The sequence below is a fragment of the Daphnia pulicaria genome, chromosome 8, assembly GCF_021234035.1.
Source record: "Daphnia pulicaria isolate SC F1-1A chromosome 8, SC_F0-13Bv2, whole genome shotgun sequence".
NCBI classification, from domain to species: domain Eukaryota; kingdom Metazoa; phylum Arthropoda; class Branchiopoda; order Diplostraca; family Daphniidae; genus Daphnia; species Daphnia pulicaria.
In genome coordinates, this window is record NC_060920.1 from 1,399,574 (window position 1) to 1,426,195 (window position 26,622).

General features: G+C 39.0%; 4 protein-coding genes and 1 long non-coding RNA gene across 5 annotated transcripts in view; 2 read left to right on the forward strand and 3 right to left on the reverse strand.

The window, feature by feature from the left end:
• Positions 1 to 26,622, reverse strand: part of LOC124312357 (collagen alpha-1(I) chain-like) — a 1,404,094-nt gene that overhangs the window by 743,459 nt on the left and 634,013 nt on the right. The window lies entirely within an intron of this gene.
• LOC124312480 lies at positions 569 to 1,591 on the reverse strand. Its single transcript, XM_046777006.1, has 3 exons — positions 1,271 to 1,591; positions 994 to 1,199; positions 569 to 914 (listed from the first exon to the last, which is right to left on the reverse strand). Exons 1-3 carry the CDS (start codon positions 1,351 to 1,353, stop codon positions 667 to 669), a joined length of 537 nt encoding a protein of 178 aa, XP_046632962.1. The 5' UTR covers positions 1,354 to 1,591; the 3' UTR covers positions 569 to 666.
• On the reverse strand, positions 2,124 to 4,735 carry LOC124312334 (probable 4-coumarate--CoA ligase 3). Its single transcript, XM_046776820.1, has 9 exons — positions 4,472 to 4,735; positions 4,204 to 4,411; positions 3,921 to 4,120; positions 3,801 to 3,852; positions 3,629 to 3,724; positions 3,383 to 3,537; positions 3,140 to 3,314; positions 2,743 to 3,074; positions 2,124 to 2,672 (listed from the first exon to the last, which is right to left on the reverse strand). The coding sequence occupies exons 1-9, from the start codon at positions 4,733 to 4,735 to the stop codon at positions 2,376 to 2,378; spliced, it is 1,779 nt and encodes a 592-aa protein (XP_046632776.1). The 3' UTR covers positions 2,124 to 2,375.
• Positions 7,494 to 8,283, forward strand: LOC124312566. Its single transcript, XR_006910559.1, has 4 exons — positions 7,494 to 7,527; positions 7,588 to 7,779; positions 7,842 to 7,998; positions 8,065 to 8,283. It is a non-coding gene; the product is annotated as an uncharacterized LOC124312566 (long non-coding RNA).
• LOC124312288 lies at positions 13,947 to 17,718 on the forward strand. Its single transcript, XM_046776760.1, has 4 exons — positions 13,947 to 14,263; positions 14,399 to 14,802; positions 14,875 to 16,388; positions 16,471 to 17,718. Exons 1-4 carry the CDS (start codon positions 14,126 to 14,128, stop codon positions 17,517 to 17,519), a joined length of 3,105 nt encoding a protein of 1,034 aa, XP_046632716.1. The 5' UTR covers positions 13,947 to 14,125; the 3' UTR covers positions 17,520 to 17,718.

Genomic DNA, 26,622 nt, shown 5'->3' on the forward strand with positions numbered 1-26,622 from the left:
GAATTAAAGTCGTTGAAGTTGATGAGATTATTATTTCATTATTATTTTTATTGCTAAAATGCTAATATCTATCGATATGCAAAACGTTACGTTATAGGGATAAAATTTCTTTCCTGTGAAACTCAATTTCAGTCTATTTGGCAAACAAAAATGACTACTAGACGGGTCTCTCCGTTGAAAACAAAGTAAACAAGTAAACAAAACGATTCGGTAATACCCCATTGGTAATAATGAATATATCGCGCATTATTTTGAATTATTATGTTTATAACATAATTAGATGATTAAATATGCAAATCTCCTAAATGCTTAGCAACGCGGTCGCTGGAGTGAAGGGGTTTTCCCAACCTTGTTCCGTTCTAATTTATGTCATCTTTTCCCCATGCTGTTCATATAATTTTTTGTTTTTCTCTCTTGTAAACCTCAATTTTTCTTATTTTTGATTTGTTTCTTGCCAGGGCGCTATTAGCAGATGGATGAACAGCATGTACACCACCAGTGCTTTAAAGTTAAAGGTAAATCCAATTTTATTTAACGGAAATATAATTTCAAAAGACAGGCCCTTTAAATCAAATGCCGAGTATATTTGACATACAAAACATAAGGCAATCTCATTATAAGCTCATTTTGAAGTATAGCATGCTCAACAGCCATGACACCTGGCATTCAGGTGTTATCAAATACGTAGGCAATCCAACCCTGAATTTGCACTAGAGCTTGATCTGCTGCCACACTCATGGCTTCCTCAGTTGCAGTATGATTTTCCACCTGGGCAAAGATTTCTGTTGCTTCAGTCAAAATGGTCCGAACTGCTTCAACCCTATTTTTGAAATTAGTAAATGTGCAATGGCCGGCCTTGAAAGTTCGTTCTGCTAGCAGCAACATCGGGGCGTGCATTTCGTACAATGTTACTCCTGATATTTTAAGGAAATTTAGTGGGTTTAATGAACCAGGGCGTTTGTATCAAAACTGTAGCTAGATGATTTAACTCGCCTCTGATTCGAGTCAGACCTGGCTCAATAATATTGGCCACAGCGAGTAATTGGCGACAGACGGACACTTTTCGTTCCAGCTGTTCCGTCGCCAAAATGTTGAGTAAGAAACATTCCTCTCCGATGTCGTATGATTGACTTAGCCCAGTGTCGCTCATAAATAGTGAATGATTGGTATGAAGTAGGGCGACGTATTGGCCAAAGAATCTGTAAAATTCAATGCGATAATCCAGGTGAAAAGGAGCTGAATTATACTAGACGAATTTACTAATCATTACTTATCGTTATCAGTGGGTCCGAGTGTTTCAAATTCCTCTTTGATTGCGTCGACCATTTGGGTAACAACTGCAGGCCGATTCATGATTTAGATGCACTTTTAACTCAATGCAAAATTTGAATTTACGTTCACGGGTTGTTTGCGGTGCTGCTTCACGGACTAAACCAAACTGCCCGACTCTTGATTTCATGACAGCACAAGGTCTAACTGTTTTCAACTTTCCCTCCCGTGTCTTTAGTAGAGCTATGCGTCAAGATTTTTGCTCAAACAATGTCACATGATCACTTTGTTTGCCAATGAGTTGGTTCAGGGCTTTCTTTATATTTTTATTTTTCAGCGTGTACTCGGAAAGCGCGCTCACGCGTGTACATCATCTGTTGTTTTATAAATAGGGCGCACGGACGATCCCCTAGACGATTTTTATTGCGTTCTTTTCGTCACGTAGCTCCTTGTTGCTATTTTTAGGGTCACGCGCTTTCCCATGTGTGTGTAATTGACACACGCCTGTCTCTTTTGTTGCAATCATCTTTACAACAAAAAAGCCATCGTCAATTAGCCATTCCTATTTGACGACTTGGTAAACATGTTGAAGTCTGTATGAGTTGTCTAAATATGGTTTTAGATTTATTGGTATTTTAGATACAGGTATGTGCAAGTACAAAATAAGAAAATCGAGAAAATCAAAAATTCAGATGGAAATATTTTTAGTTAGGCAGCCTTTGATGACAGAAGACGTCGATGTACTTATTTTTTCTTTCACTTCTTACTTGGCTTGGCTTGGCTTTAGTCATCATTATCGAAAAAACATTATTCTAATTTATTTCAGCTATTTGTTAGTGTGTGTAAGATTCAGGTTTTTACTCGGATAGCCTTTGTTAAATTTAACCATTTGTATTTACAGGTAAGTATCACATATGTAATTTTTATACAGTTTTTTTTTAAATCCCTCGGATAGTTATTTAGGTGTACGAAATGTTTTGATGAGAATAATAATAGTTTTAAACGGAGGTTTTTTACAGGTGTCATTTGATGAGGCCCGCCATAAACCTCGCAATAGGTAATATGTAGCGTGAGCAAAGTTGTGCAATCAAAATGCTGCAACTCGTTTACTTGCCAGAGTTATTGGCATACTGGACTCGCAATTCTCGTCGGAGAATCTTGCCCATGTTGTTCCTGGGGATTGACGAGCAAAACTCGATGCCGCCCTTGATTTGCTTATGGGCCGACACCTTGGCGTCGATGAAGGCGTGGATGTCAAAATCGCTGACCGATTCCATTCCGGGCTTCTTGACGACGTAAGCCCTGGGCAATTCTCCGGCTCGTTCATCAGGGATACCAATGACAGCTGCCTCCTTGATAGCCGGATGGGTGGTAAGGATTTCTTCCAGTTCAGCAGGAGCGACCTAATTTAAATATGAATTGTAAATACCAATTGAATAGGACATTCTATAGGTAACGTCGTTGTGAATGTACCTGGAAGGCTTTCACTTTGATGAGCTCCTTGAGCCGGTCAACGATGAAAAAGTGGCCGTCTTCGTCGTAGTGGCCGACATCGCCAGTGCGGAGCCATCCGTCAACTCCAATCATCTCGTCGGTGGCTTTTTGGTTTTTGTAGTAGCCCTTCATGACTTGCGGGCCAGTGACGAAAAGTTCTCCGTCCTCGTAAGGACCCAAGGCCCTCTGGCCAGTTTCCAGGTCCATCACCTTGGCCTGAGTTCTGGAAAACAGCGCGCCGCAAGAGCCCAATTTCTTGTTGTCCAGTGGACTCATCATCACTCCGGGCGACATTTCAGTCAGTCCGTATGCTATAAAATTTATAAAATTCGTAAGCACCTTTTCAACTAAATTAATCTTTGCCATTTCTATTTACCTTCTTGGAAGCTGATTGGATTTTTAAATCGTTCCAGGAGTTTCATAGCCGCTGGAGCCCCGAGGGGTGCCGCACCACAGAAAATGGTGTGAACTCGGCTGTAGGATTCGGCCTTCAATGCGGGAAGGTTTGTCAAAAGTGACACCAAAGGCGGCACCAAGTGCAAGTAAGTCGGCTAGAAATTGACGGAAAATTGTTAGTAAATTATACAAGAGCGATTAATTTATGATGTGAATTTTCTACCTGGTGGTCGTCGATGGCTTTCAGGAAAGTTGGCACGTCGAAACGGGGTAGAGTCACCAGTTTGGATCCACTCTCAACTGCGGAGAGCAGTAATCCGACCATGCCGTAAGAATGGAAGAACGGCAGCAAACCGATGTAAGTCTCCTGATGGGTTGCTGTTAACATCGAAAAAAAAACGTGTAAATATTTGATTGAACTTTTGATAACATTTGATAACAAGAATTTTTATCATGCGATTGACATTACCTGTGGCAGGTCGGTTGTTTGTGCCCTCGGGGTGTAGGTACTGCTGCACGTTTTTGCCAACAGTCGAGTGAGTCAGCATAACATTTTTCGGCAATCCTGTAATTAATTTTCAATTGATATTTTAGAAAAAATTGGTCGTGTTGTTATATATTATTCAGAATTTCAAACGTACCAGAAGTGCCGCTTGAGTGGGGAAGAATGAAAATATCTTTGTTGATGTCGATCTATTTTGATTTAGAAATTCAAATGTTATTTTTAGGTGCAAGCTTAAATGGAAGCAGATAAGACTTACGTCGATAGTGTCGTTAAACATATCGGCAGAATCCTGCATCATATCTTGATAGGAAACGCATCCCTCCTGGGTCGGACCCAACAAAATGACGCGTTGGATGGTCGGGCAAAGCTGGGCAACTGCTTTCAGCGTTTCGGTCATCTCAGCAACTCCGAAAAGAGCAGTGGCTCCGACAAGAGTCATCTGTCTGGCGATTTCATCTTTAGAAACAAATGAAGGAAAATTAAACCAATTAGATTTTATTTAACTAAAATGATTATTTTTTTTTTATTTTTGACATTACCTGGAGTGTAGGCAGGGTTGACCAGAGCGACGGGCATGCCAGCACCAGCGGATCCGAACACGGCGATAGGAAATTCAGGAACATTAGGAGAAACAATGCCCATAACGTCGCCCTTTTTGAATCCCATACGGGTCAATGCGCTACCGAAGCGACGGACCGCTTGACTCATCGTGTTGTAAGTGTATCGACGTCCAGAAACACCGCATTCCTATTCCAAATAATTAATTATTAAACATTAAAACGATTTAAGGTGAAAACTATGACGTACCAATGCGACTTTGTCCGGCCAACGGGCAGCGCTTTCAAAGAATTTTTGGGTTAGTGTCATGTCGTGGAATGCGCAGTCGGCGTACGGCGATGTAACAATGTTGTTCTCGTAGGTTTTGATCTCCGGTTTGACCTTTGGCGATGAAGAGGCGATGGCGGATCCCAGTGCGGAATTCTGGCTGCTGATGGAAGCAGCCGGGCATATGTTTGTCTTGTTGGCCAGCAGCAGGGCTCGCCGCAGTGAAGATCTCAGATGCATCGACATTTTGTTGGGCTAAAAGAATTGAATTTGTTGTTAATAATAATTTTTGAATTCAAATTTAGGTGACTTACCTTGTTCTTGTTGGTTCGACTCAGTTGCACTGAATGAAGGTAATGGTTGGCTGACTATTTATACAGGGACGTTGATGTAGACACCAACTGGGAAAATCCAACGTTTTGTCTTACGAGTCGCACTATCTCTCACCGGTGTCTGTGTACAGGCGGGGTAAAACCTAAAAATGTTTTTATCTGCTCTGACGACTATAGTGGGACGTATTATTTTTGTATTTAGTGTCCTTGATGGGAGCTTGTAGGTTAACTTAAATGTATTGACTTAATAAAAGATAGCGCTAGAGACACGAGCATTTCGTTATCAGGGAAGTAGAGTCTCTTGAGGCAATGGAGGATTCTATACTTAGCTGAAATAGTTTAATCTTGTTATGTTTTCTCCATTTTTGGGTGGGGCGAAGGCGGGAATAATACTTTGGGATTTTATAAGATCGCATTGTATACACTGCAAGTCGCATTAAACTTTACATAGCTTATCGAAGTAGATTAAATGAATCCAAGTCACAGCTAGGCACTAGTAGAAGTTTCATAAATTATGTGATGCTGATGTCATAGAGGTCAGTTGGAGGAGGGAACCAGTAAGTCAATAGACTGGCCCATTTTCTTTTTAAATACGTCACTTAAATTTGGTCTATAGATCCTACTGTAACCGATTTGACGTGATGGCCAGCACTTGTATATCGTTTCAGTTACAAAATGGCCTTTGAAGTCAACTGGTGCCAAAAATTAGTGGATGAATGGAATCACTGAATCAGCCGGTGTGTATTGGTTCCGTTTAGGTGAACGCTAAACGACAATTCACGCCAACAGTGAATCTCAAAAAAAAATCTAAATAGCCGCCTTCAATTCAATCAAAACGACTCTGGCTAGATAGCAGAAAATGTAGTTTACATTAGTTTTTTATTATGCAATCCCAAATTTGTAAAAATTTTTCATCCTACAAACTGGCTTATAGTAACAGTCTCAGATTTTCAGGAAAGTCGACATTGATCAGGGACAGTTTAATTAGAATAATGATCATGATTTGTTTCATTTTTTTGTATAAAGGTCACTTCAAGGATAGTTTGTATAAACTCACGCGATTATACTTTCAAAAATTGAATAAGGACACGATCAATTATCGAGCGATAAGTAAAATAAACGTAAAGTGTCTATAGTGCATTAGTACAATCTACAACTAATACGATGCGTATAGGTAAATGAACAAAGTGTATAGAGATCAATAACGTCATGAGATAGGGGGTAAAACCAGAGTGATTTTGTATTGATACAATTGCTTTGTTTACTATACTATCAGCATGCAGTAGTGCATAGTGCACTGGGAAAACCGGATAATGTCAATATTTTATATTAGGTATCGCACTTTGTTCATCCAAATATTCCCAACGTGGCTCTCGTCCTTTTCGAACTTATTAACAAGACCTTTGATTGTCTAAATTATAGATTGGCTGGTTTTATTTTCATTCAGTCAATCTGTCTCTGTTTCAAGGTTGTCTTCTGTCTGAATAAATAATTTTCTGACATAATTTTCTAATTTAATGAAAAAATTTAGGGAATGTTCTGCTTTTATTTAGGCCCTTTAAAATTGTCACGGGCGAGTTTTGCGGGAGTTTCACACTTTCACGTTCCTGCGGCTAATCAGTGGTGCACAGTTTTGAGGAGCTGGCTTTTACTTCTTAATACATGCACTGTCGTCACTAGACTGACACACATGGATTCAAAGGGTAACATTTATACAGGATTGAAGGTGATCCTTTTACCAGCAGAGCTTTCGCCGATTTTCTAGAATGATTCATATATTTATAACGCTTATGCAGTTCTGTACGTGAAAATATGTAGGCTATAATAAAATAATAAATATACCTCGACACTTTGTTTTCGTATTAAAATAATCGCAAGAAGATATCTTTTCAATCAAGTGCTGCGTGAAAAAAAGGGGGTCTTGAAATTAAATGAATTAACCGGAATTCAAGCGAAATATTTCTGCTCGTGAATCACAGGATAACAAAATAACAAATAAAAAAAAATATTGTCTTCGTCTTACAGTAAAGCTTTTAGAAATAAAATAAAAGTAAACTAATAAACTAACTAACTTGGCGGATTTTGAACTGCCAACATTTTTAAAAAGTTGTTCCTCGCAATCACTAGGTGACGCTGACCTCCATATTTGACCCGGTGCCGGACAGAAGGCCAAATAGACAATGTGCATTTGTGACTCTAGACCACAAATAAAAAATTGCGACACTAGGCCCGAAAGAAATTGTGCGTTAATGACAAATGCCCAAGTGGTCATTTGACTGTAGTGACGGAAGACCAAAACTCTGAACGTCATTAGACCAAAACGTCATAAGACCAAAGCGTCTTTGGTATTTAGCGACACGATACCAATGAGACCTGGCAACGCTCAGCAGACGATAGTGGGTTGTAATTTACAAACAACTCTAAGCGTCACCAATAGATTATTCGTGTTTCCTACTAGTAATTTTATCTTTACTCAATTGCGAGTGAAATTCCAACGATTATATGAGGGAGCAATCCCCTTTGAAGCCATATATGGGTAAGTTATTTATTAAAACAAAAAGCCAGTTCGCTCAAGATCAACCTTTGAATTTTCGTCGAACAGGGTCACCTGGGACTTTCTAGCCAGGTAGAACTGTGTTAAGTTCAAATTACATCAGGGTAACATCAGATTTGCAGAATAAAAGTGGTTCTATTTAGAATACAGTGGTAAGCACACATTTTTGTGGTATATTCTCATTACTGTTAATACTTCGTTTTTATTTTCAGCTTTGCAAACCGAAGAACTGAAACTTCAAATCCAGTTTATGTTTCATAGACATGGCAAGGAATGCTTTGGAGATAAATTGGCGTGTTGGTGTGCATGTCATAAAATGATTGAAGGTCCTGTCTTTGGATTCAAGAATTACTTCTATGAACTGACTATCGTTTGGATACAAACAGCAATCACAATGGCCTTATGTAGATCACATTTTCTTGTATAATAAGCTATTTCTTAATTTATGGTTCTATTTAATTTGCAGCATGCACATCCTTATATCTCTCCAGTGGTTAAGAATGGAGCTCTATTGAGACTACGATAGAGACAGGACACACACTCAGCTGGTTGTAAAGCACGGTTTAGAAATGTAGAACATGAAACATTTTTAGCAATTCGCTACGAAAATTATAAACTTTCAGGTATTAACTGGTTATTCCGTGCTATAATAATAGCCTTCCTTTTCTTGAAATAATTTGTTTTTTAAGTTTCAACAGACATTGATAATAAAGCTGGCTAGAAGCCATGCTTTTCAGCAGAAGGTGTGCGATTTCTGACAAAATGGCAGAAGACATGGGACCTCACTGGTGTGATTCACAGCTTGGCGCAACATGTTTGTCCCAAAAAAGATAACTAATGAAAGATAACAAATTCAAATTCCTTGTTTCTTCAAGACAAAAAGTTGTACATATCTTTGTTGGAAATAAAAATGCAATGTAAAAAGCGCACTACATGATCAGTTATTCCAGGTCCCTGTTGTGAAGTGAGAAAAAAAGGACAAGGTGGGTTGTTTTGGGTTTTTGGGGCAGGTTAAGACGACAACAGGTGAAAACATTAAAAAACAACAGCTTAGCGAAGTTCAGCACTTTTTTTACATGAAATGCACGCGATGTAAATGACAAAATAGTTCGAAATTATTGTTGCGCAGGAAGAGGAGGCTGACAAATACACATAAAAGATAAAACGCTTTAAGATGCAGTCAACTCCTCTTGTTACAAATCTTTTGAACTTGTTATTGGCGGTTATTGGTTCTCCAACTGGGCCGGATTTTGCAGAGGAAAAGCCAATAAAAACTCCTCTCTGCAGTAGGGGCACACACTTGCTCGAAGGCGAAAGCCATCTTCCCTGTCCACTCTCTCCTGCGATAATTCCCCAACGCAGTCTTCGCAAAAATGATGCTCACAGCAATCGATCCCCCAGTCAGCGGGCCGTTCCTGACATATGCTGCAGACATCGAACGGCCCCATTCTGTGCTGGGGGATCAGAGCGACATCACGGCGGGGTAAGTCCTCTCTTCGAGGTCGATTGGCGCGATGCATTTGTCTATCCCCCACAATTCCCTCAACAAACTCGTCGCTTCTACGGCGAATAATGCGGATACGACGTGGCTCCGGGGCCACCTCCTCGGCAGGTGGAGCATTCTCCTCGGGAACCGGAACTTGAGGGATTTCTACGGCACCAATGGGATCAACGCGAAGGAGTACCTCGAAAGCGATTCTCTCAATTTGAACGGGTTCTCTGAAGATCTATAAGTAATGAGTATTGACAGAAAAAAATTTTTATTTGGGGGCACGCATTCAAAGGCAATCAGTATAAAATTTGTACCATTTGCTCCTCCGCATGATTGTTCATTTGAATCACGCCATCGGCATTGAAATAATTGGATGCCAGAATTAGGAATTCCAAGAGTGTTACTCTGTTTTGTTGAAGGCGGCTAGTAGCATCGGCTATTTGTCTGTCTCGACGTACGTCTCTCCTTCGCCTTAATTCGCGAACTGCCAAACCACCTTCTACCCCCAACAAATCGCGAATGGCGATTCCCGCCGCTCGTTGGAGATGTCCTGTAAAATTATATTAATCCGTCAACATTAGATTCAATTCACTACTTCCAATGGCCATTTACAACTCGAGTATTTATCAACACTTACCGATAAAGACCCAAAATCCTGGATGGGCTACCATCATTATTTCGTTCAATCCACGGTGCCATGATTCAATGTGGTTATTTGTCCGATTAACTTGATTGTAGACGGAGAAGCGTGGGGCCCCAACTCGATCCAGCCAAAACGTTCTTATGTAACCCAAAAATTGGGCCACGGATAGTCGGACTTGGACATCGGGGACTTCATTAACGGCTTGTGCATACAGTTGAATGGCTTGGAATGCCTCTTCTATTCTCCCGTGCGGCAAGAGAGGAAGAGCAATACACATCCGTATAACTCGTCCGACAATTTGGATGTCCCGATACGCGACAGTAAGTCCCAAGGAGCAGGCATATCGGTACATGGCCTAACGAAAAAGAAAATGCGTAAAATGACAAATAAAAATATCTAATAAAGAAGGGAAAAAAACAAACCATGCCAGAATGAAACCAACAACCGCGTGCATGCCCGTCAGGAAAAACAGTCTGCATTGCCTGAAGGAGCGCCAGCTCGTAGTCCGCAATCATTCGCACAGGTTGTGGTTCTGCTCCAGCGTGTTCTATACAGATTTCCACTAAGCGTTGCAAACACAAAGTGTACAACGCTTGAGTCCTTGCTGTCATCAAAAAGAAACCTACAGGAAACGACTGAATAAAAGTTGTTACATAGAATGGCAGAGAACAAAAAATATCATTAAAATCTCTGCATTACATATCCGTAGGCTATGGCGTGTACGGTTGCCAGCTGTTGGAAAAAACGGGGGACACAGCGAAATGTCCCATCCATGCTAATTTCCGTGGTAATTCGTAAAATTCGCAATAGAGGAATGTTGATAAAAACCAAGGCGAGTCCATCGCCGTTTCTTATTTCTCCGAAATAAAATTGTCCTTGCCCATTACGTAACATCCTAAAATAATTAAGCGATATAGTTAAGGGTATAGACGAAGAAATTCATTCTTATGTTATACCGGTACATGGGGCTGTTCTCTATTAACTGGTGCGCATCCTCGAGAGAGTTTGGAATTCTAGGTTGCGCTCTTGCACGAGCTCTTTGTAAATTCCTTCGAACCTGGGGAAATGTCACGGTTGCACCCGGGAATCTGCAATTTCAGGAAAACAACAAATGATGATTGATAATCGAAATAACATCACTTAAATCACACAATTACTTGGCCTGAGGCCGAAATAAAGTCTATGATTGTGATGCTAGAATTATTACATGAAACGTTTACCTTTCAGTTGCATCTAGATAAATCTGATGAAGAGATCTAGGTGAGTTTATGGCTTCGAGGCGGCACCAATTTTCCATCTCAAGGTTCCTTATCAGTTGCCGATCATTGGGATGAGAATGCTCCCCTAAGACCACATAGGCATTGTTCCCAAAAGAAACCATAACTCGGCATCGGTTGCTTCGATGTCGGGAGCAGCGCCACCTAATTAAAAAATTTAAATACATAAATGGCGTATTCACACAGAATGAAGCGCAAATTTTACCTGGACTCGGAATGGACGTGGTAAATGTAGCCATGTCGCAAATCCACCAACACATTTCCTCCGCTTCGAATCCCAGCTCTAAATTCCCATCTTACGGGAGGTGCATCCATATTCGTTCGAGATAAATTGCACTTGATTAAAAAAACATGAGGAGAGAACTAAAACATCAACCCACCATCCCAACTTGAATGAAGCTATACTGCAGCTCGCTGCCTACTATTCAGTAGGCCTACCAGAAAACGTTGATCCAACGTAGTTCATGTTGAGATGATCAAGGTTAAAGTACAGCGTTGACGAATATTTTTCACAGGCTAGAGCTATTTGTGCCGCTTCCACCGACAGCTTCCACCGGAGGGGCAAACTGTGTCCCACCCCCCACCCCCACTTCGATACGTTGAACGGAATATCCCATGCTGTGCTGTATAGCGTAATTCGCGTTCAATCCACTTAAAGTGATACGTCCGAGACAAGTAGAAGGTCATGAATAGGTTATAGCTATATTGGGCAGGATTTTATTTCTCTATAGTTAACACAACTCTCGCCGATTCATTCAGAGCATCTACAAACAAATTCGAAATGAAGATTTACGATCACGCTCTATATCCCGCTCATATACCTAACGTCCATTGAATAAAGTTTCGATCCTCTTTCGCTTTTGATTGACTGACTCTTTCAATCATCTGCTCTCATCTCTAGCTCTAGGGAATCGGGTGACATTTACTCTTGGCGTTTCTTAGACGACAACGAGATCTCCAATTACGTCCTTGGAGGTGTTTGATCATCGAAAGACACTGTGCTATCGGGATGTATAGGTTTCGATAAAGGCATCTTAGCAACCATTGAATGCGAGAACATAGCGTTGCAGCGTTTAGTAAATAAAAATGCAGTGATGAGAGGAATAACATCATCCCCCCATTAGTGTGAAATGAAACAAGGAGAAAACCTTGGTGGAATGCCCTTCTATTTTATTGCTGTCCTACGTTATAAAGGAAGGAACAATCAATCGCGTGTGGCCGAGTGATTGAGTAATGATAGTCATCCAATATCTCCGCCCTTTCATCCATTGTCTCAACCTAAGTGAGATGGGAACGCATTGCTGAGACTTCCGACCTATAGATGTTTTCCTTCTCCTATACAGCTCTTTCTTACCCTTTTTAGTGCGGGTTCAGTTGAATACTAATCATCGGTCAAAATTTATTTGAACTAAAGGGAAAGAGAACGATGTCCTTAACACGAGTCTTCCCGAAAGAAAAGGGCGTCGTTCAAGTTTTCGCGTTCAAGGTCTTTTTTTTAAGAATTAGTTATTACTTTTTCATTAACAATTCAATAATTTACATTCCCAGAAATTAGGATGCGCCCTTAAAGTTTCTTTTACTCGGATACAACGAACGCGACGTTAAAGAATGCCTGAACACAAGCAGCCAGCTTTATCTTACCCTTTTCTTCTCTGATGGAGAAATGGGAATTTGCATTGGATTCACAGAGAAATCTTACAGTTAGAACCTGGCTTTCAGGTGAATGCCACTTCTCTGCGCCACCACCTGTTCGTTTGAACCGTTTTCTCTCCTAAAACCTATCTACGAAGGGACAATATGAGATATTTCTCTTAGTCATTCTCATTCTAGCACGACAGCAAAAAAAAAAAAACTCCAAATGTTAATTTTCTGATGAAACTTTGTATTAAGCGACATTTGAAGCTGGGTTAATGGATGCGATGTTACTGGTTTTACTTATAAGAAAGCTGTGTTGTGGTAACTACTGAGCCGACCGCTGTGCTCAACGACTCCACATAACGAGACAAGACTTTCTTCTTCGTCGGTTTCTTAATCAGCTAGCAGTATCTTCCGTCTTCGTAACAGTAGAATCATCTTCAACACTTAAGGGGGTTTATCTAGAAAATGATTGAACTTTTTAACAAAAAAGTTTGCATGATTATTGCACATATATCTACCTGAACCAAGGTTACGCCGATTGGCTCAGCAACTAACGGCTCCTCTTTATTTGCTTTTTCTGATGAATTCACCACAGGATTTCAGTTTCCTTGCTCTTGAAAGGCTGCATAGGAACTGCTGTAGGGGGAGTTTCCAATGAACCTTTCAGCTGCACAACATGGCCACCTTGAACTTCCACGTCGAGTAGTTGTGTCAACCAATCAGTTTGGCTCAAGACTTGGTTGACATTGATGTGCTCCCCAAATTAGAGAGACCTTTGCTCGCACTGACACTTCCTTTCCTTTGGTGTATAACTACAGATAAAGCGATAGAAATATAAACACATTATTACTCAAATGAATAACACAAGCAATTTAGTTACACTGAGGGTGCTGGAATATCCATTTTTCGACAGTTCTTCGGCATCGAAATGGGTTTGACTTCTTTTCACATGTGTAATCTCGTAAAATCTTTGATGATTGAGAGAAGCATTTAGAGCTCCATACTAGCAGAACTTTCCACGTTGCCTGAATACTTGAATAGCGAAATCCACTTGATAATCATGAAGAAGGGGTTTTGGTTTTGTTTGGCAAAGTAGACTAACTCCTGATAATTACTGCGACATTAGTTTAATTCTGAAATCAAACTCTTTTTATTACTGACTTATTTTTGTTTTGATTTGATTCACACAAGCTGTCTGCTATGCGTTGCCAAGTCCCTCTATAGTATGGCTATATAAAAAGGTTTGGTTTAGTGTCGCTTTGGTCTTCTGACTTTTTGTTCAAAAGTCGTAGAAAAGAAAAATAATTGGGCATGTGACATTTTGGGGAGAAGACGCAAGGATCATTTTTCGTTTTGGTCTACATTCGTCTTGGTCTTTTGTCATTTATTTACCTAATTTTGTGCCACTGTCGCAATGGTCTATTGACGCATTGGTCTTCCGCACCGGACTCATTTGACCTTCGAAGAAAGGAGGAAGGGACAAGGGAGATTCAAATTTAAAGAATTGATGGGACTATGGGAGAGACGTGAAGCTGACCTGAGCTTTCGTCAACGTTTGTAAGACGTTCACTAAACTGAAACAGTAAAAGCAAGAGCTGGCACAAGCTCTCCAAGTCTCCAGCCAAGATTAAGCTGTTTTCTTTGTCGTATTCATATTATATGTTTATTTCCGTTGAGTTGGAGTTATCAATGAGGTCAAAATGATCACTGCAGTAAGATGTAAGATTCACCAACGTAATATTAGTGAACATTATTATCCCTTTGGTAACACAAGAATTCGAAATGTGTTGAAAGACTTCAACTGTAAAATTAGTGGGGATTCTACTGAAGCAACAAAGGTAACATTATTTGATGATGTGTATTAATTCATAGCATAGGTGCCTAATTATGTGCCTAATTGTATTGTGTTTATCTCCATCTTGACCTCTTGACTTTCAGATAATTTTGTTATCTTCTTGCTTTGATATTATTAGGTACTCTTCTTAGGATGTGGTGACCTCAGGAATGCATTCCAAGCAACAATTGCAAAACACCTACAAGTCTTGGACATTCATGTGAATGATGTCCATCCAGCAGTTCTTGCTCGCAATATCATCATTTTGAAAATTATTTCAGCCCCTGATTTCAATCCGAATGACATTGAAGATATTTCTTTCCTGTGGGATGTCTGGTATAACATGGATTGGCCTGAAGTGACACGAAAGAGGTTTCTTTCAGTCATAAAAGACCTGTTGGATAACAAATTGCCAGATGAGGTTGTTATTCCTAAAAGAACGGACATTGAAATGTTTATGGCATTGTGGGAGACCTGGCAGTCTGTTTCTTCAACTACAGTTTTTGAATCTGAAATTCTATTAAAGAAAGTCCAGAAACAAAGGTAAACAGAACTGTTAAACTATTATTTAGATTGTTCTGTTGGTTTCTCATTTGTTGTATTTGTAATATTTAGAAAGGAGCTACTGTTAAGGCCGTCTTGCAACAGTAACCCGGAAGACCTGGCCGAAACGAAAGCTGTTGCGCTTAAGAAATTAGTCGAAGGACTTCAAGTAGGAAGTGTTGACTTAGAAAATTCCGTTTGGGAAAAAATTCACGAAGAAGCTCGAAGTTGTTTCAACAAAGGCAGTTGCCGTCTTCAAAAAGATGTTTCGATTGTTTGCGTCAATCCAACATTGCTAGACTCGACAACCCTCAATTGGGGACCAACATTATGCCGATCGCTTCCTTTTGATGGCTACCTACCGCTAACCGAAGAAGAGCTAAACACGTCACATGAAAACGGAATCCTGCTTCGCTCCTGCCAAAAAATACTCAAGACCCTTGTCCATTCTTACCGAAGTCGTGCCGGATTCATTAAAATGTTTTTTCATTTGGGGGATGCTCTGGAATTTTGCTACACTGATACCAACAAGTTTGACGTCATCGACAGCACTATTTTTGTCGGAGGCACCGGATTAGGAAATTTAATCATGGCATGTAGCCAAAGGATGTCGGATAAACCTGGGTCGATGTTTTTAACAGAAATTGTGACAGATAGCTTCGAGTGTGCTTCAGCTGTAAAAGAATTGATCGAAAAATCGCTTTGCGCTCCGTTGAGCCTCATTCCTACCATTTACGGACTGCGACTGGTAAATCACGTCGAACTAGGAAACGCTTCACACCATCTCTGCTGGCAAAAAGTAGCCCCATTCCAGAATATCACCATGGGTTCTTCACCTGTAATAAAGAAATGCTTGGAAAAGCTAGCTGAGAAGTGTTATTGTGTCTCGTTTCCTTATCATGAAGACATGGAAGAAGCTGAAGGTTGGGAGCTGTTGGTCTATACGCCGCTAACATTTGTGTATGTCTGCAGTTCAATGTTCCATCGTCTTGGGAATGGACCTTGGTTACAAGATGTTTTCAAACTGAAACATTCTTTCTGTTTTGACCTAACAAAACGAACTCTAACTGATTGGATGCAAGGAAAGAAGATCACCAAGTACCTATCTCGCATCAAGTTGAATCCCTTGGACAAAACTGCAGCCAATACCAAACTGACCGGAGCCAATATGCTTCGATTGATCCTGCTTCCCAAAACTTTCGTTTCGGAGTTTTTGAACAAAATGAAGAAAGGCTGGGTAGATGTTTCTACACCACTTGTGCATTTCATCGACAACTTTCAGCTTCAAGTAAACCAAACCGCAATTGGAATAAAGGAAATTTGCGTTTCATTTTTCTTGATCCCGAATCACGGACTGAAAAAGACTCACACTGCTATCGTCGTGGATCCACAGTTTTTGAAGCATTATTTTACATTAGGATCTATGGAATCTATGCAAGAAGAGGAATTGAATCTACCTTATCCATTCGAAATAAGTAAAGCTCAACTTCCGTCGTCCAACACGCGAATGAAGGTTCTTAGCTGCATTGAGACTGAGGATCAGTACACACTCGATATTGAGCTTGAAGACGGTAGTGATATTTCGAGTAAGTTATGTTGTATTGTATACGTTTGATTTTCTGATTTTAGATTTTTTTGCTAAACTGTTAATTATTTTGGGTTATGCAGGATTGCTGGTGGATCCTAGTGAAAATCCTCCCTGCGAGTCTTTCCACGAAATCACTCTATCCCTGATAAACCCCTCAAGAAAGGAGCCGTTGAAGCTGTTCTTTCCATTTCCGGTCATTCTTATGGAAGAGCCCCATGCTGTCGTTCGCGAATATCGTTACCTCGATTTGGTGTTGATGAAAGCCATGTTTGAGCCGTGGCCCATCGATTTCTCCGGTCGTTGCAAAATGGATGTTAGAAATTGGAAGCCCTGGGTAGAGAAATCAGTTGAACGCTCCTCAACCGCCCTACCTGTGAAATCTTTAAAGCGCCATCTCGACAGTCAGTTTCCCTCATGTTGGTGCGACATTCATCCTTCTCTGCCATACGATTCCGCTTTGTCACGTGTTCGGCGTCTTATTCGCGAATTGTATTCGAGTCCCAAAGAATTCGTTTCCGTTGGTTTAAATCAACAATGGTACCATCTTCGACTCCACCGACCCATTGTCACCTCCCCGGATGGCCAACCAATTTTGCTTATATCGGCTTATGACGACATGGTCGTTGATCAGGCTGTGACCTCCTTAATGATTATGGATCCGACAGAGGCTGGACTAGGTTATATTGCAGGTCTGGTGAAGGGTTCTTTTCTACGAGTGTTTCCCGATTCGTATATTAAACATGTTGGAAAAAAAGGATTCAGTTTCTCTGTCGGTAGTGAAGAATTCCAGTTATTTCGTTTGCTCCTGCGTCTTAACTCCAATATTGAACCCAACACCTGGCAGAAGAACAATATTCCTATGGTGCCCTTCAGCCCGTGGATTATCACGTTCCTTTCACCACTCTACCTGACTGATCCTCCCTTGGCGAGATATTTTGGCGATCATGCTTCTTCCTGCGGATTCCCTTGTGATGAACCGCATGCGGATGACCGGAAATGCTGTGCCGCCTGCAAGAAAACATCTGAAAACTTGAAGGTTTGCGCTCGCTGCCGTTCTGCTTCTTATTGCAACGTCGACTGTCAACGTGCTGACTGGCCAAAACACAAAGCTGTCTGCAAAAGTTTGTAACTTTTGTCAATTTACACGTTCATTCGAGTTGTCCACGAGTTTGATTTAACTTCAATTAAACCCCAAAAATCCCGTTTTCTACTCTGTTTAAATGTTGAGGCACCTGCTACTGCCAGGCATTTGCCATTCAGAATTGTTTGCTTTTTCCCTAAAATTTGTGTTCTGGTTTTGTGTTTTGGTTTAAATACAATTGATTACAGTTCTACTCGTTTCTATCTTTTCACAAAACCAAACACTCAACACCGCTTAACACCATGACAGTGCTGGTTGTGGCTGTTATTTTAATTCGCTTTAATTGATCAAAGTTTTGACTTGGACTTGATATAATACTGACCAGATCGTTCGGAAAATTATCGGGATCACTTAATCGAGTTATAGATGATGGCATCGGCATCCTTCTCGGAAGGTAAGAAACCTAACCATCTATTGCCCCCGTTCTGTTGTGGTGTCGAGGTAAAATTTGTTTAAATTGGCAATAAAAGTAAGAATTTTGTTTTCGTAGCATACAGCTGGATTATTTTCATTTATCTTCATCCTGTGCATGTGTGTACTGTGTAAGGAGGGAGGGAGTGCATTGAACTGCGTTTATAGCCGACAGATGTTATTTTTTTTTAAATAATAAACTCTTATAAGTTGAATTCCATGTAAAACCTTAAAATAGAAAGCGACCTTTTGTGGTGTATGAAAAGCACGTTTTGCATAGATGCGAGTTCTGTCAGTCGTTTGTTGTGTATAAAGGTTACCGGAAAAAGGAAAAGAGAAAGTAAGCGACCACGGATCGCAATAATTTTGTTGTTGTTGTTAGGGCTTTGTTGGAGGAGATGAATGCAACGGAGTCATCCACAAGATGGCCTTGTATTTTCGGCATCCTCTCATTTTCTACAACAAAACAAAACTCACGTACCTGGGATGCTGTTTAGTCTTTTCTTGTGTGTTTGAGCTTGTCACTTGTCAGCAGATCTGTCAAAAAACACAAGAAAAGACTAAACAGCATCCCAGGCTTGGACTTTCTTTAATTTTAATGGGTAAACTAAGCTGAATTATACATTTCAAATTACTCTATAAAAAGAAGAATGTTCTAAACAACGATAATCCGGAACATTTCTAAGATTAGATCAGTAATTCTATGCTTAAATAATAAAAAAAACCCGCTTTCTACTATCCCCACAACGTTAAAAGGACCCGTTGGCGCACGATCCTAATTTAGCGGTTGTGCAACTCAGCATCCCGAACTTGTCTATACATTTTCTCATTTTTAAATTTTTTTTTCTATTTTTTTTATAGTAAAAATTATCATTTCTGAGGAGGGTTTTTACAACAAATATAAAATTATAGTAATAACAAAGCTCATGAAAAAATTTCGTGTTGCAATTTGTTCCCGGTCAAAAATTATCTTGACTCCACTAGTAGCAGATCAACATCGCTCACATTCAAGGGAAATGAAATAAACATAAATTGTGATGGGTACTTCTTGCTCAAGTCTAGAAAGTAGAAATTGACATTTAAAAAAATAAGAGCATATTATATCTTCTGAATCAAGGATTTTTGACGCAAGAGGGACATGTTTAGAAAAAATGTTATTCTTGGCCACTCTTTCATTACTTCACTGTTCGTCTCCAAGTGCAGCAGTTGCTGCTACACTTGTATTCGCCAAGATGAGTCACGACAGCTTGCAAAATGTATTCGTGGTCCGGCTCAATTTCCTTCTCAGCGGACTGCCAAACTTCCGTAAAGCAAAGGGGCGCCTCATTTTTCTCGCCGTTGGAAAAGCGTTGGAGACAAATCACAAAGACACTAATTTGTAAAAAACAAAAACAAAAAAAAAACAGAAATAAACATTAAAAAAAAATCGCCTTCAATTAAAAAGGGTAAACAAACCGAGGCCACGACACAACAGTCTTCTTCATGACGGCTTCTCCATGAGCACATTTAAAACACTCCCAGTCTTTAATGTTCTCGTCCGCCAAATACTCTGCCAAACAGTCACCGAGGGTATAGCCTCTCAAAGTCATTGGTAGAGGCCATATAACCATAGTTTGTAGAGTCACAGTCTTCATATCCGCACCTGCAACACAAATCAGCGTTGACAAAAACTTGTAACAAAACTCTAGACCATTCAAAGTTTTAAAAGCGAGGCACATCTTTACGTTAACAAAAATAAAAAAATATGGAACTCTAAACAATCGAAAAACTAACCAAAACAAGTCAAAACGGAGAAAAAACTTAAACATTTAGCTAGCCAGCAAAATAGGACAAGTAACTATTTGAATAAGAAAAAAAAAACTTACAATTTGCAAACGACGTTTTGACGTATGACGCCCTCAAAATATTGTGACAAATCGGGCTTGACTTCGTTTGGCAGAGCTTCGGCAAAGTAATTGTAAAGTTCGAGAAAAAAATCACCAGCGTCCTGCTGCTCTTCACCAACAAATCTCCCATTCACAAGATAAAGATGATCTATAAAATGACTGCCGCCGACAACATAAATAAAGTGAAAAGGAAATTTTTTTTAAAGGCTACCAACAACAACAACTACTAGACAATGCAGTCTGCAGCAATGACACAAATTAGCAAACGAAAAAATAAAATAATGAAACAAAAAAAAACCTCGAAAATGGCAAGTAAAAATATAAAAAAAAACAACAATAAAACAAAATACCTATGTAGCATATCCACCAGCTTTCCCTCCATAGCGTTAAATTTTCTCATTATTTCAATGTTTAATCATCCAAATCTATTGTTTTTGCGACGAAAAAATTCGATTGATTGACAAGTTGATGTTCTGACAAACTTGTTTGGCGCTCTTCAACATCAATTGCTGAAACAAATCAATGACGGGGAGCAGCGGCCGCTCGGTAACAGTTGCGAGAACTGCTTGCAGCTCCAAACATACGTCCTTCAATGAAAAGAGAGCCCGCAATACCGCGTTGACGTAGCAGCAATTACCAACATTGCGGAACCTTAAAAATAAAGCAGCCCGTTTCGACCAGTACAACCCAAAACAATATAAATTAGCATACCACAAACATGATATCTCGGCATGCCAATAACAAATAACTTTTTTTTTTGTTAAAAAGGCTTACCCGAGCGGCTCGTCCGTCTCCTCCAGCGGTGACCACGACGTTTCCTCAACATCAAATTGATAATCAAAGAATTTGCACCAAATCGTGTGGCATCGCGGCTCAAAAGGTACATACATCGCATCAGCCTTTCTCTGTGACTCGCAGACCGTGTGCAGGGGACAAATCAACGACATTGTATAGCCCACTTTTTATAATTGGTTGCCAAATAAAAAAAATTAAAAATTAAATTACCAATTAGTTTACATAAAGTTTAACATTTTCTCTACACTTGAAACGAACCACAATGCAACCCAAAACAAAATTACTTGCACAACAAAAATAACTACCACACTAGAACCAACTAGACGTCGTCGGAGCTATGATGGGGTTCCTCGGGTTCGTGTTCCTTTTAATTGCCGCCTGTTCCATGTAGTATGAATAGTGTTCCACAATGCCTCTTCGGAACAGAGCTTGCGCCAACTTAAAATTGGCCATTTGGTTGGCATCCCATTTTGATGTTGTGCTGATTGATTCAACACAACAAACTGAAATAAAATAAATTTTAACTTTTACATTCAAACACAATATTTAAAAAATTACTTACCACGAGTAATAGAAATAACACACTTGAAAAAGCATGTGTTATTGTATTTCCAATTATGTTCTGTTATGGAAGGAACAATATTTTTTTTCTCAGTTCTTGAATCATTGTCGATTTCGCTGACCCGTAATTGAAGCCGCCAGGAACAGCATTACGCTCAAAATCCACGGAGTTTTGTGCCAAATGGAAGTTTGGCCCACAACTGAATTTAAAAAAAAAACACGTAGATTAATAATTTGAAAGAAAAATTAATTTTTAAAAAATTTTCCCCACTCGCGTGTCATGTAGCCACGTTAAATCAATTTGTTGACTATTCTTGACGCACAAACATTTTTCGCATCATCTTTGACACGGCTTTCGCAAGAAACATCTAGCTCTTCAAAACCTTAAAAGAGAAGAAAAAATTAATACATTTTATGAGGCAGCAAAGATTTGTAAGACATGAAATACGCGATGAAATGAAAAACAGCTTACCTGGTATTGTAAGCGACACACGATGAAGTCTGGTTTCTCCGGCTGTGTGTCGCTGTGTACTGGGGTCCCATTTTTGGTAGGAATGGAGAAACGCAAATAAATTCTCCCTGATGTTGTCGCTTACTCCAGTAGTGCGCGGTTGCATCACTTGTTGTGGAGGAGGATCAGGCATCACTTGTTGATCAGGAGCTGTGGCCGATGCTGTTTCAAACACACCGTAAATGGGTAAATGTTGTATATTCTGATCCAAATCCGGTGCAGCAATGGCGGGCAGATCGAGAAGTCGTTGAAATGTAACATTAGTTGGGAAGCCCTCCCTATAGGCACTACACACTCCTTTCGGCATAAAGGACATGGTAGCTAAAAAAAAATTAAAGAAATTGAATTGAAAATGGCAAAAATACTTAATTTACTTAATACCTGATCATTAAAATAAAGTTGTTCAACGCAGCCCGAAATGCAATCCATGAAAAATTTGTGCTGGAATGGCAGCACTTTCGGTCTAACGTACTTTTCCATGCACACACTGCCTGTCAGCATTTCGTTAATGTCATTCAAAAATTGGTCCATTTAAAAAAAAAGGAAAATTGGCAATGGGCAGCAATTTTAGGCTGGGCCAGAGACTTGACGTATGGTGCGATAAGGTGGTTTAAACCACCATTTGCAGTCATTCAACGCCAGCTGGTGAAGAGGGGTTGAGCCGTTGGTGTCCTTCGCGTTGGGATTTCCCCCAGTTTTCAACAGTAGTTTGATCAATTTAAAGTCGATTAATTTGCCTCGATGATCTGCGCATGTTCTCATCAATAGACTGGTTGATTCTTTAGCTCGTTTCACTTCGTAAATGTTCAAGTATACAGCAAGTTGTATTTTCAGTGACTTTTTCTCTTTTTTTTGTTTCGGAAAGTACGATCAGTTATTGGTATAGAATGGGAATTATTATCGGAAATGTCATCTAATACTTTTTGTTTGTTTTCTGTCGTCAAGTAGTTATAAATCTTAACTTGGAAAGCCATGCAGAAATGAAGAACAGCTATAAGAATGTTAAAATTGACCACAGGGTGGGGTTTTCTCACCAACCATTCTTCGTCTTGAAATAGGATTTGAGCAATTCCCATCACTGTCCATACAACAACATCGCTTCTATCGATCTCGAGGGTATTCTTGACTTTCTAAGATCGAAGTGTTCATATGACCTCCAAAAGGAAGAGTGAAATTGAAAATAAACGTGAACGATCCAAGCGACGTTCTTCCAATCCATCAAGTAGACGTTTATTTACATTGTAGACAAAAATTCCATTACCCAAGTCGTACTTTTCTACTATCCGTTGACTAGTAAAGAGGGCTTGAATAATCCAGTTTGTTAGTTTCTGTTTCAACAACAATTTTAGTTGTTTTGCGTTCTCGACTTCTTTTATCCCTTCGAAAACTTCTTTTTCCAATTGCGTTTGATGCAGGACTGGCTTCGGGATCAGGTTGCCTCTACGACCGCGAACCTTCATTCATCGCGAGTCAAATAGGTTAGAGAACTACTCTCAACAAGAGATCTGAGGTTGGTTTTGCCCGTTTCTTTCCTGGATATTGAAATTTACTGCTATCATTGAAGACTTCTTCTCTTGTGCAGTTTTGGACATTTCGATCAGTAGTTTTTGGGGTATGATCAATAAATCGAAAATGTTATCTAATACTTCTTGTTTGTTTTCTTTCGTCCTGAAGTCATTAATCTTTACTTGGAAAGTCATGCAAAAAAAAGAACAATCATGATTTGTTAAAATTAACCATGGGATGTGGTTTCTTTATTAACCATTCTTTGTCTTTAAAAAATATTTTCGATTGCAACATCATTGCCGTCAGTCTCAGCTATTCTTCACACATTCTTCGTCCATGCGTGTGCTGAAGTTCGGTGTTGCGATAAGGGAGACGTTGGGGAAGTTGATGACAGCTTCGAGGACGGATGACATTCCATCGACATAATTTAATTAATTGAAATAAATAATCATATAAAGGAAAAAAAGACAGTAAATGGTTTTTCTTACAATATTTTGGACTTTTGCGGTGTAGTCACCAGGACAATACACAACGTAAGCAATCCAGTCTCTTTTTAGGTACAACACGGTGAAAATGTCTAGTAGATTCGCCAGTGGAGTGTACCTTTTGTTTTTATTTTCGGAAGTGGTGCAACTAGAATACTAGATGTCATGGCAAGTGTCTCAGCAAGTGCGCTTCCGTTCCCAGCAATTTTCGCAACAATTCGCAATTGAATGTTGAATCCATTATGTGTGCATATTTCCCTAAAACACAAAATGTAAAAAAAAATAAGTTGCAAACAATAGCAATTATAATAGATTAAAAATAATTACATTCTTTTATCGAAGACAAATTCTCTTAGGCGAACGAAAATTTCACTTGCAACAGCTAATCCCCTAGGAAAGCCTTGTAATCAATCCAATCAACATAACCGGATTCAAAGTCAGGCTTCAAAACTGGGCAGAAAAAAGAAATTTGGATATCTAGTATTTTTGTATTTTCTGCAAATTCTTTTTTTTTAACAAATAATTCGTATCCAAACCGCAAAATAATTTAAACTTACAAAAAAAGAACTATGGAATGAACTCTTAAGGACTTTTTCTCTTTTCTTGATCGGATTTAAATTTTTACGCGGTGTCTAGCATCAAAAGAATGGTTTCGGATTCTATACTGCAATGAGTTAAAAATTTTTCTGTTTTCTTCATTAAATATTAAAAAAAATGAAAAAAAAGCAAAAAAGTAAAGTATTTAAAAAAGAGAAAATTATTTACATATGGCTAGGTTTTAAAACTTTTTTCTAAGTTTTTTTACACTGAAACACAAAAAACATGAAGATTTAAATTGAAAAATAGTTTGTTTTGCTCGCAGTCCCCCTAGGTATTGGGCTGATCCACCTCCATTTTTCCTGTCTTTTTGAATCTAATTAGGATTATTCATCCGAACCCTCTTCACAACCCCAGTTGTGGTTCGGGTAATAACCATCACTTTCTCCAAAACTTCTTTCTTGCCAAAGGCCAACTGCACTGCGGCATCCCGGACCACTACAATGTGAGGGTGTTCCGCTGCTGGAGGAATTCAAGGCTCTGGCTCAGAATCTCTTCCTCAAGATTTCGTCTCACTTGCTTGTCTCTCATCCTCGTCTCTTGTCTCTCGTCTCTTGTTTTTGACAAAATAAGCCTTTGGGCTGGGTAATTCCTTTTTAGTATATGATCATCGACGAATTTAGCTCCATGGACACCCACACAAAGAAAGAGCTTTATCCCTTTTCAACCGTCACGTTGACCTTCCTATTAAGGTCACCTTGAAGGGACGGTGAACTGAGCCCCCTCCAGAAACAAATCTTTGCAAGGTCGCGGTCCTTGTTTTTTTTATGGCAAAGATTGTTTCATTGGTTCTCATTCATTAAGATCCCTTCGGGGTGGAAATAAAGATGGGAGGGATTAAAGCCATAGCGGTTGTAATCTAGTATATAGTTTTCTGAACAGTTTTTATTTTATTCTCTGAAAAACCGTTGACGAAGTTGGACATTTTATTTAACGTTCAGTGCAAATAAAAAGAATGTTAAAAATTAACACAAGTGTTTTATTTTATACTCTATTTTGGATATACATGGTCATCGAGTTAGTTATCGCTGAAGAATGGGAACCTTTGGATAATGCAACATACGTTTCAAAAGTTCAACAATTTGAAATATAAATCTTTAATGAAAGGAATAACAGCCGTTTTTTAACAAATTTGAATAAAATAGTGATTCAATATTCATTATTTTTGTTAATTATATGAAAATTTGAATTACACTAACATTTTGTTTTAGTTGCATCATGTATGAACAATTTTTCAGTGAATGATTAATTTGTCTACGATTTCAATTAGGTTTTTGTGTATATGATTTAATATGAATTAAATAAAAATGTGGACACATTATTTGTTATTTTTGTTTATGTATTAAAAATCAATGATATTGCACTGACATAAGTATCGCAATACAAACACGAATACATCACAGATACATTCACGAATTATGGAAATTATAATACACATTGAATGGAAAAGAACAAAGAATTGGTGATATTGTAAAGAAATGGGAACCATTGAAGACAAATAATTTCGGGTTAGCTACTTTTCTCTTTTTGATCTATAGCTAACAGGAAAATTATAGCACTTGAATATTTTTTGCAAATGGACAACCTTGTCCGCCAAGACATTGAATAATCCGTTGCTGCAAAAAATGAATGTCATCAACAGTTAGTTCATAAGACAAGATAAATTTATACGTGTCATTAAACATAAAATTGTTGTAAACATTACAGAAACGTTTTGTTACCTCGTCAATTACTAAACTTTCCAAGACAACTGCAATTAGAATATAGCCACTCAGATGTCCAACTCCTTCGTCGATTAAATGGTTATTCAGAAATCTTGATCTTTTCAAATGTCTTGCAAGTTTTTTGGCAAATAACACTTGAATCGGCTCTGCCTCTGTCTTCTGATTTAATGTTAGCTCCAAGACATCTCGTTGAAATTCTTCGTAAATTTCACATAAACTATTTCTTTGAACAAATAAATTTGATAATTTACTGAAATAATCCATTTTCGTTGTTTATAAACAAGGAAAGTATACTACAAAAAATGTTTAACGTTTAAATATTTTTAAAATTTTGCTAAAATATATATATTCCATTTGCCATATAAAAGTATGTGTATGAATAACATCCAATAAAAAAGAAGGAACATGAAAGATTTCGTCATGTTGAGTACTCGGCATTGGTCCTTTTGTGAGGGTCATTTATGTATGTGTCCCTTTTAGAGGATTAGAAAATCGGTAAAAACTAGAGGGGGATACCCCAGTCCGTTCTGAGAAGACCAGTTTCAACTTGTCTAAAATGTAAGTCTCGAATTCTTTACAAAAATACATATTTTTCTTTTATTATTATTTATTATA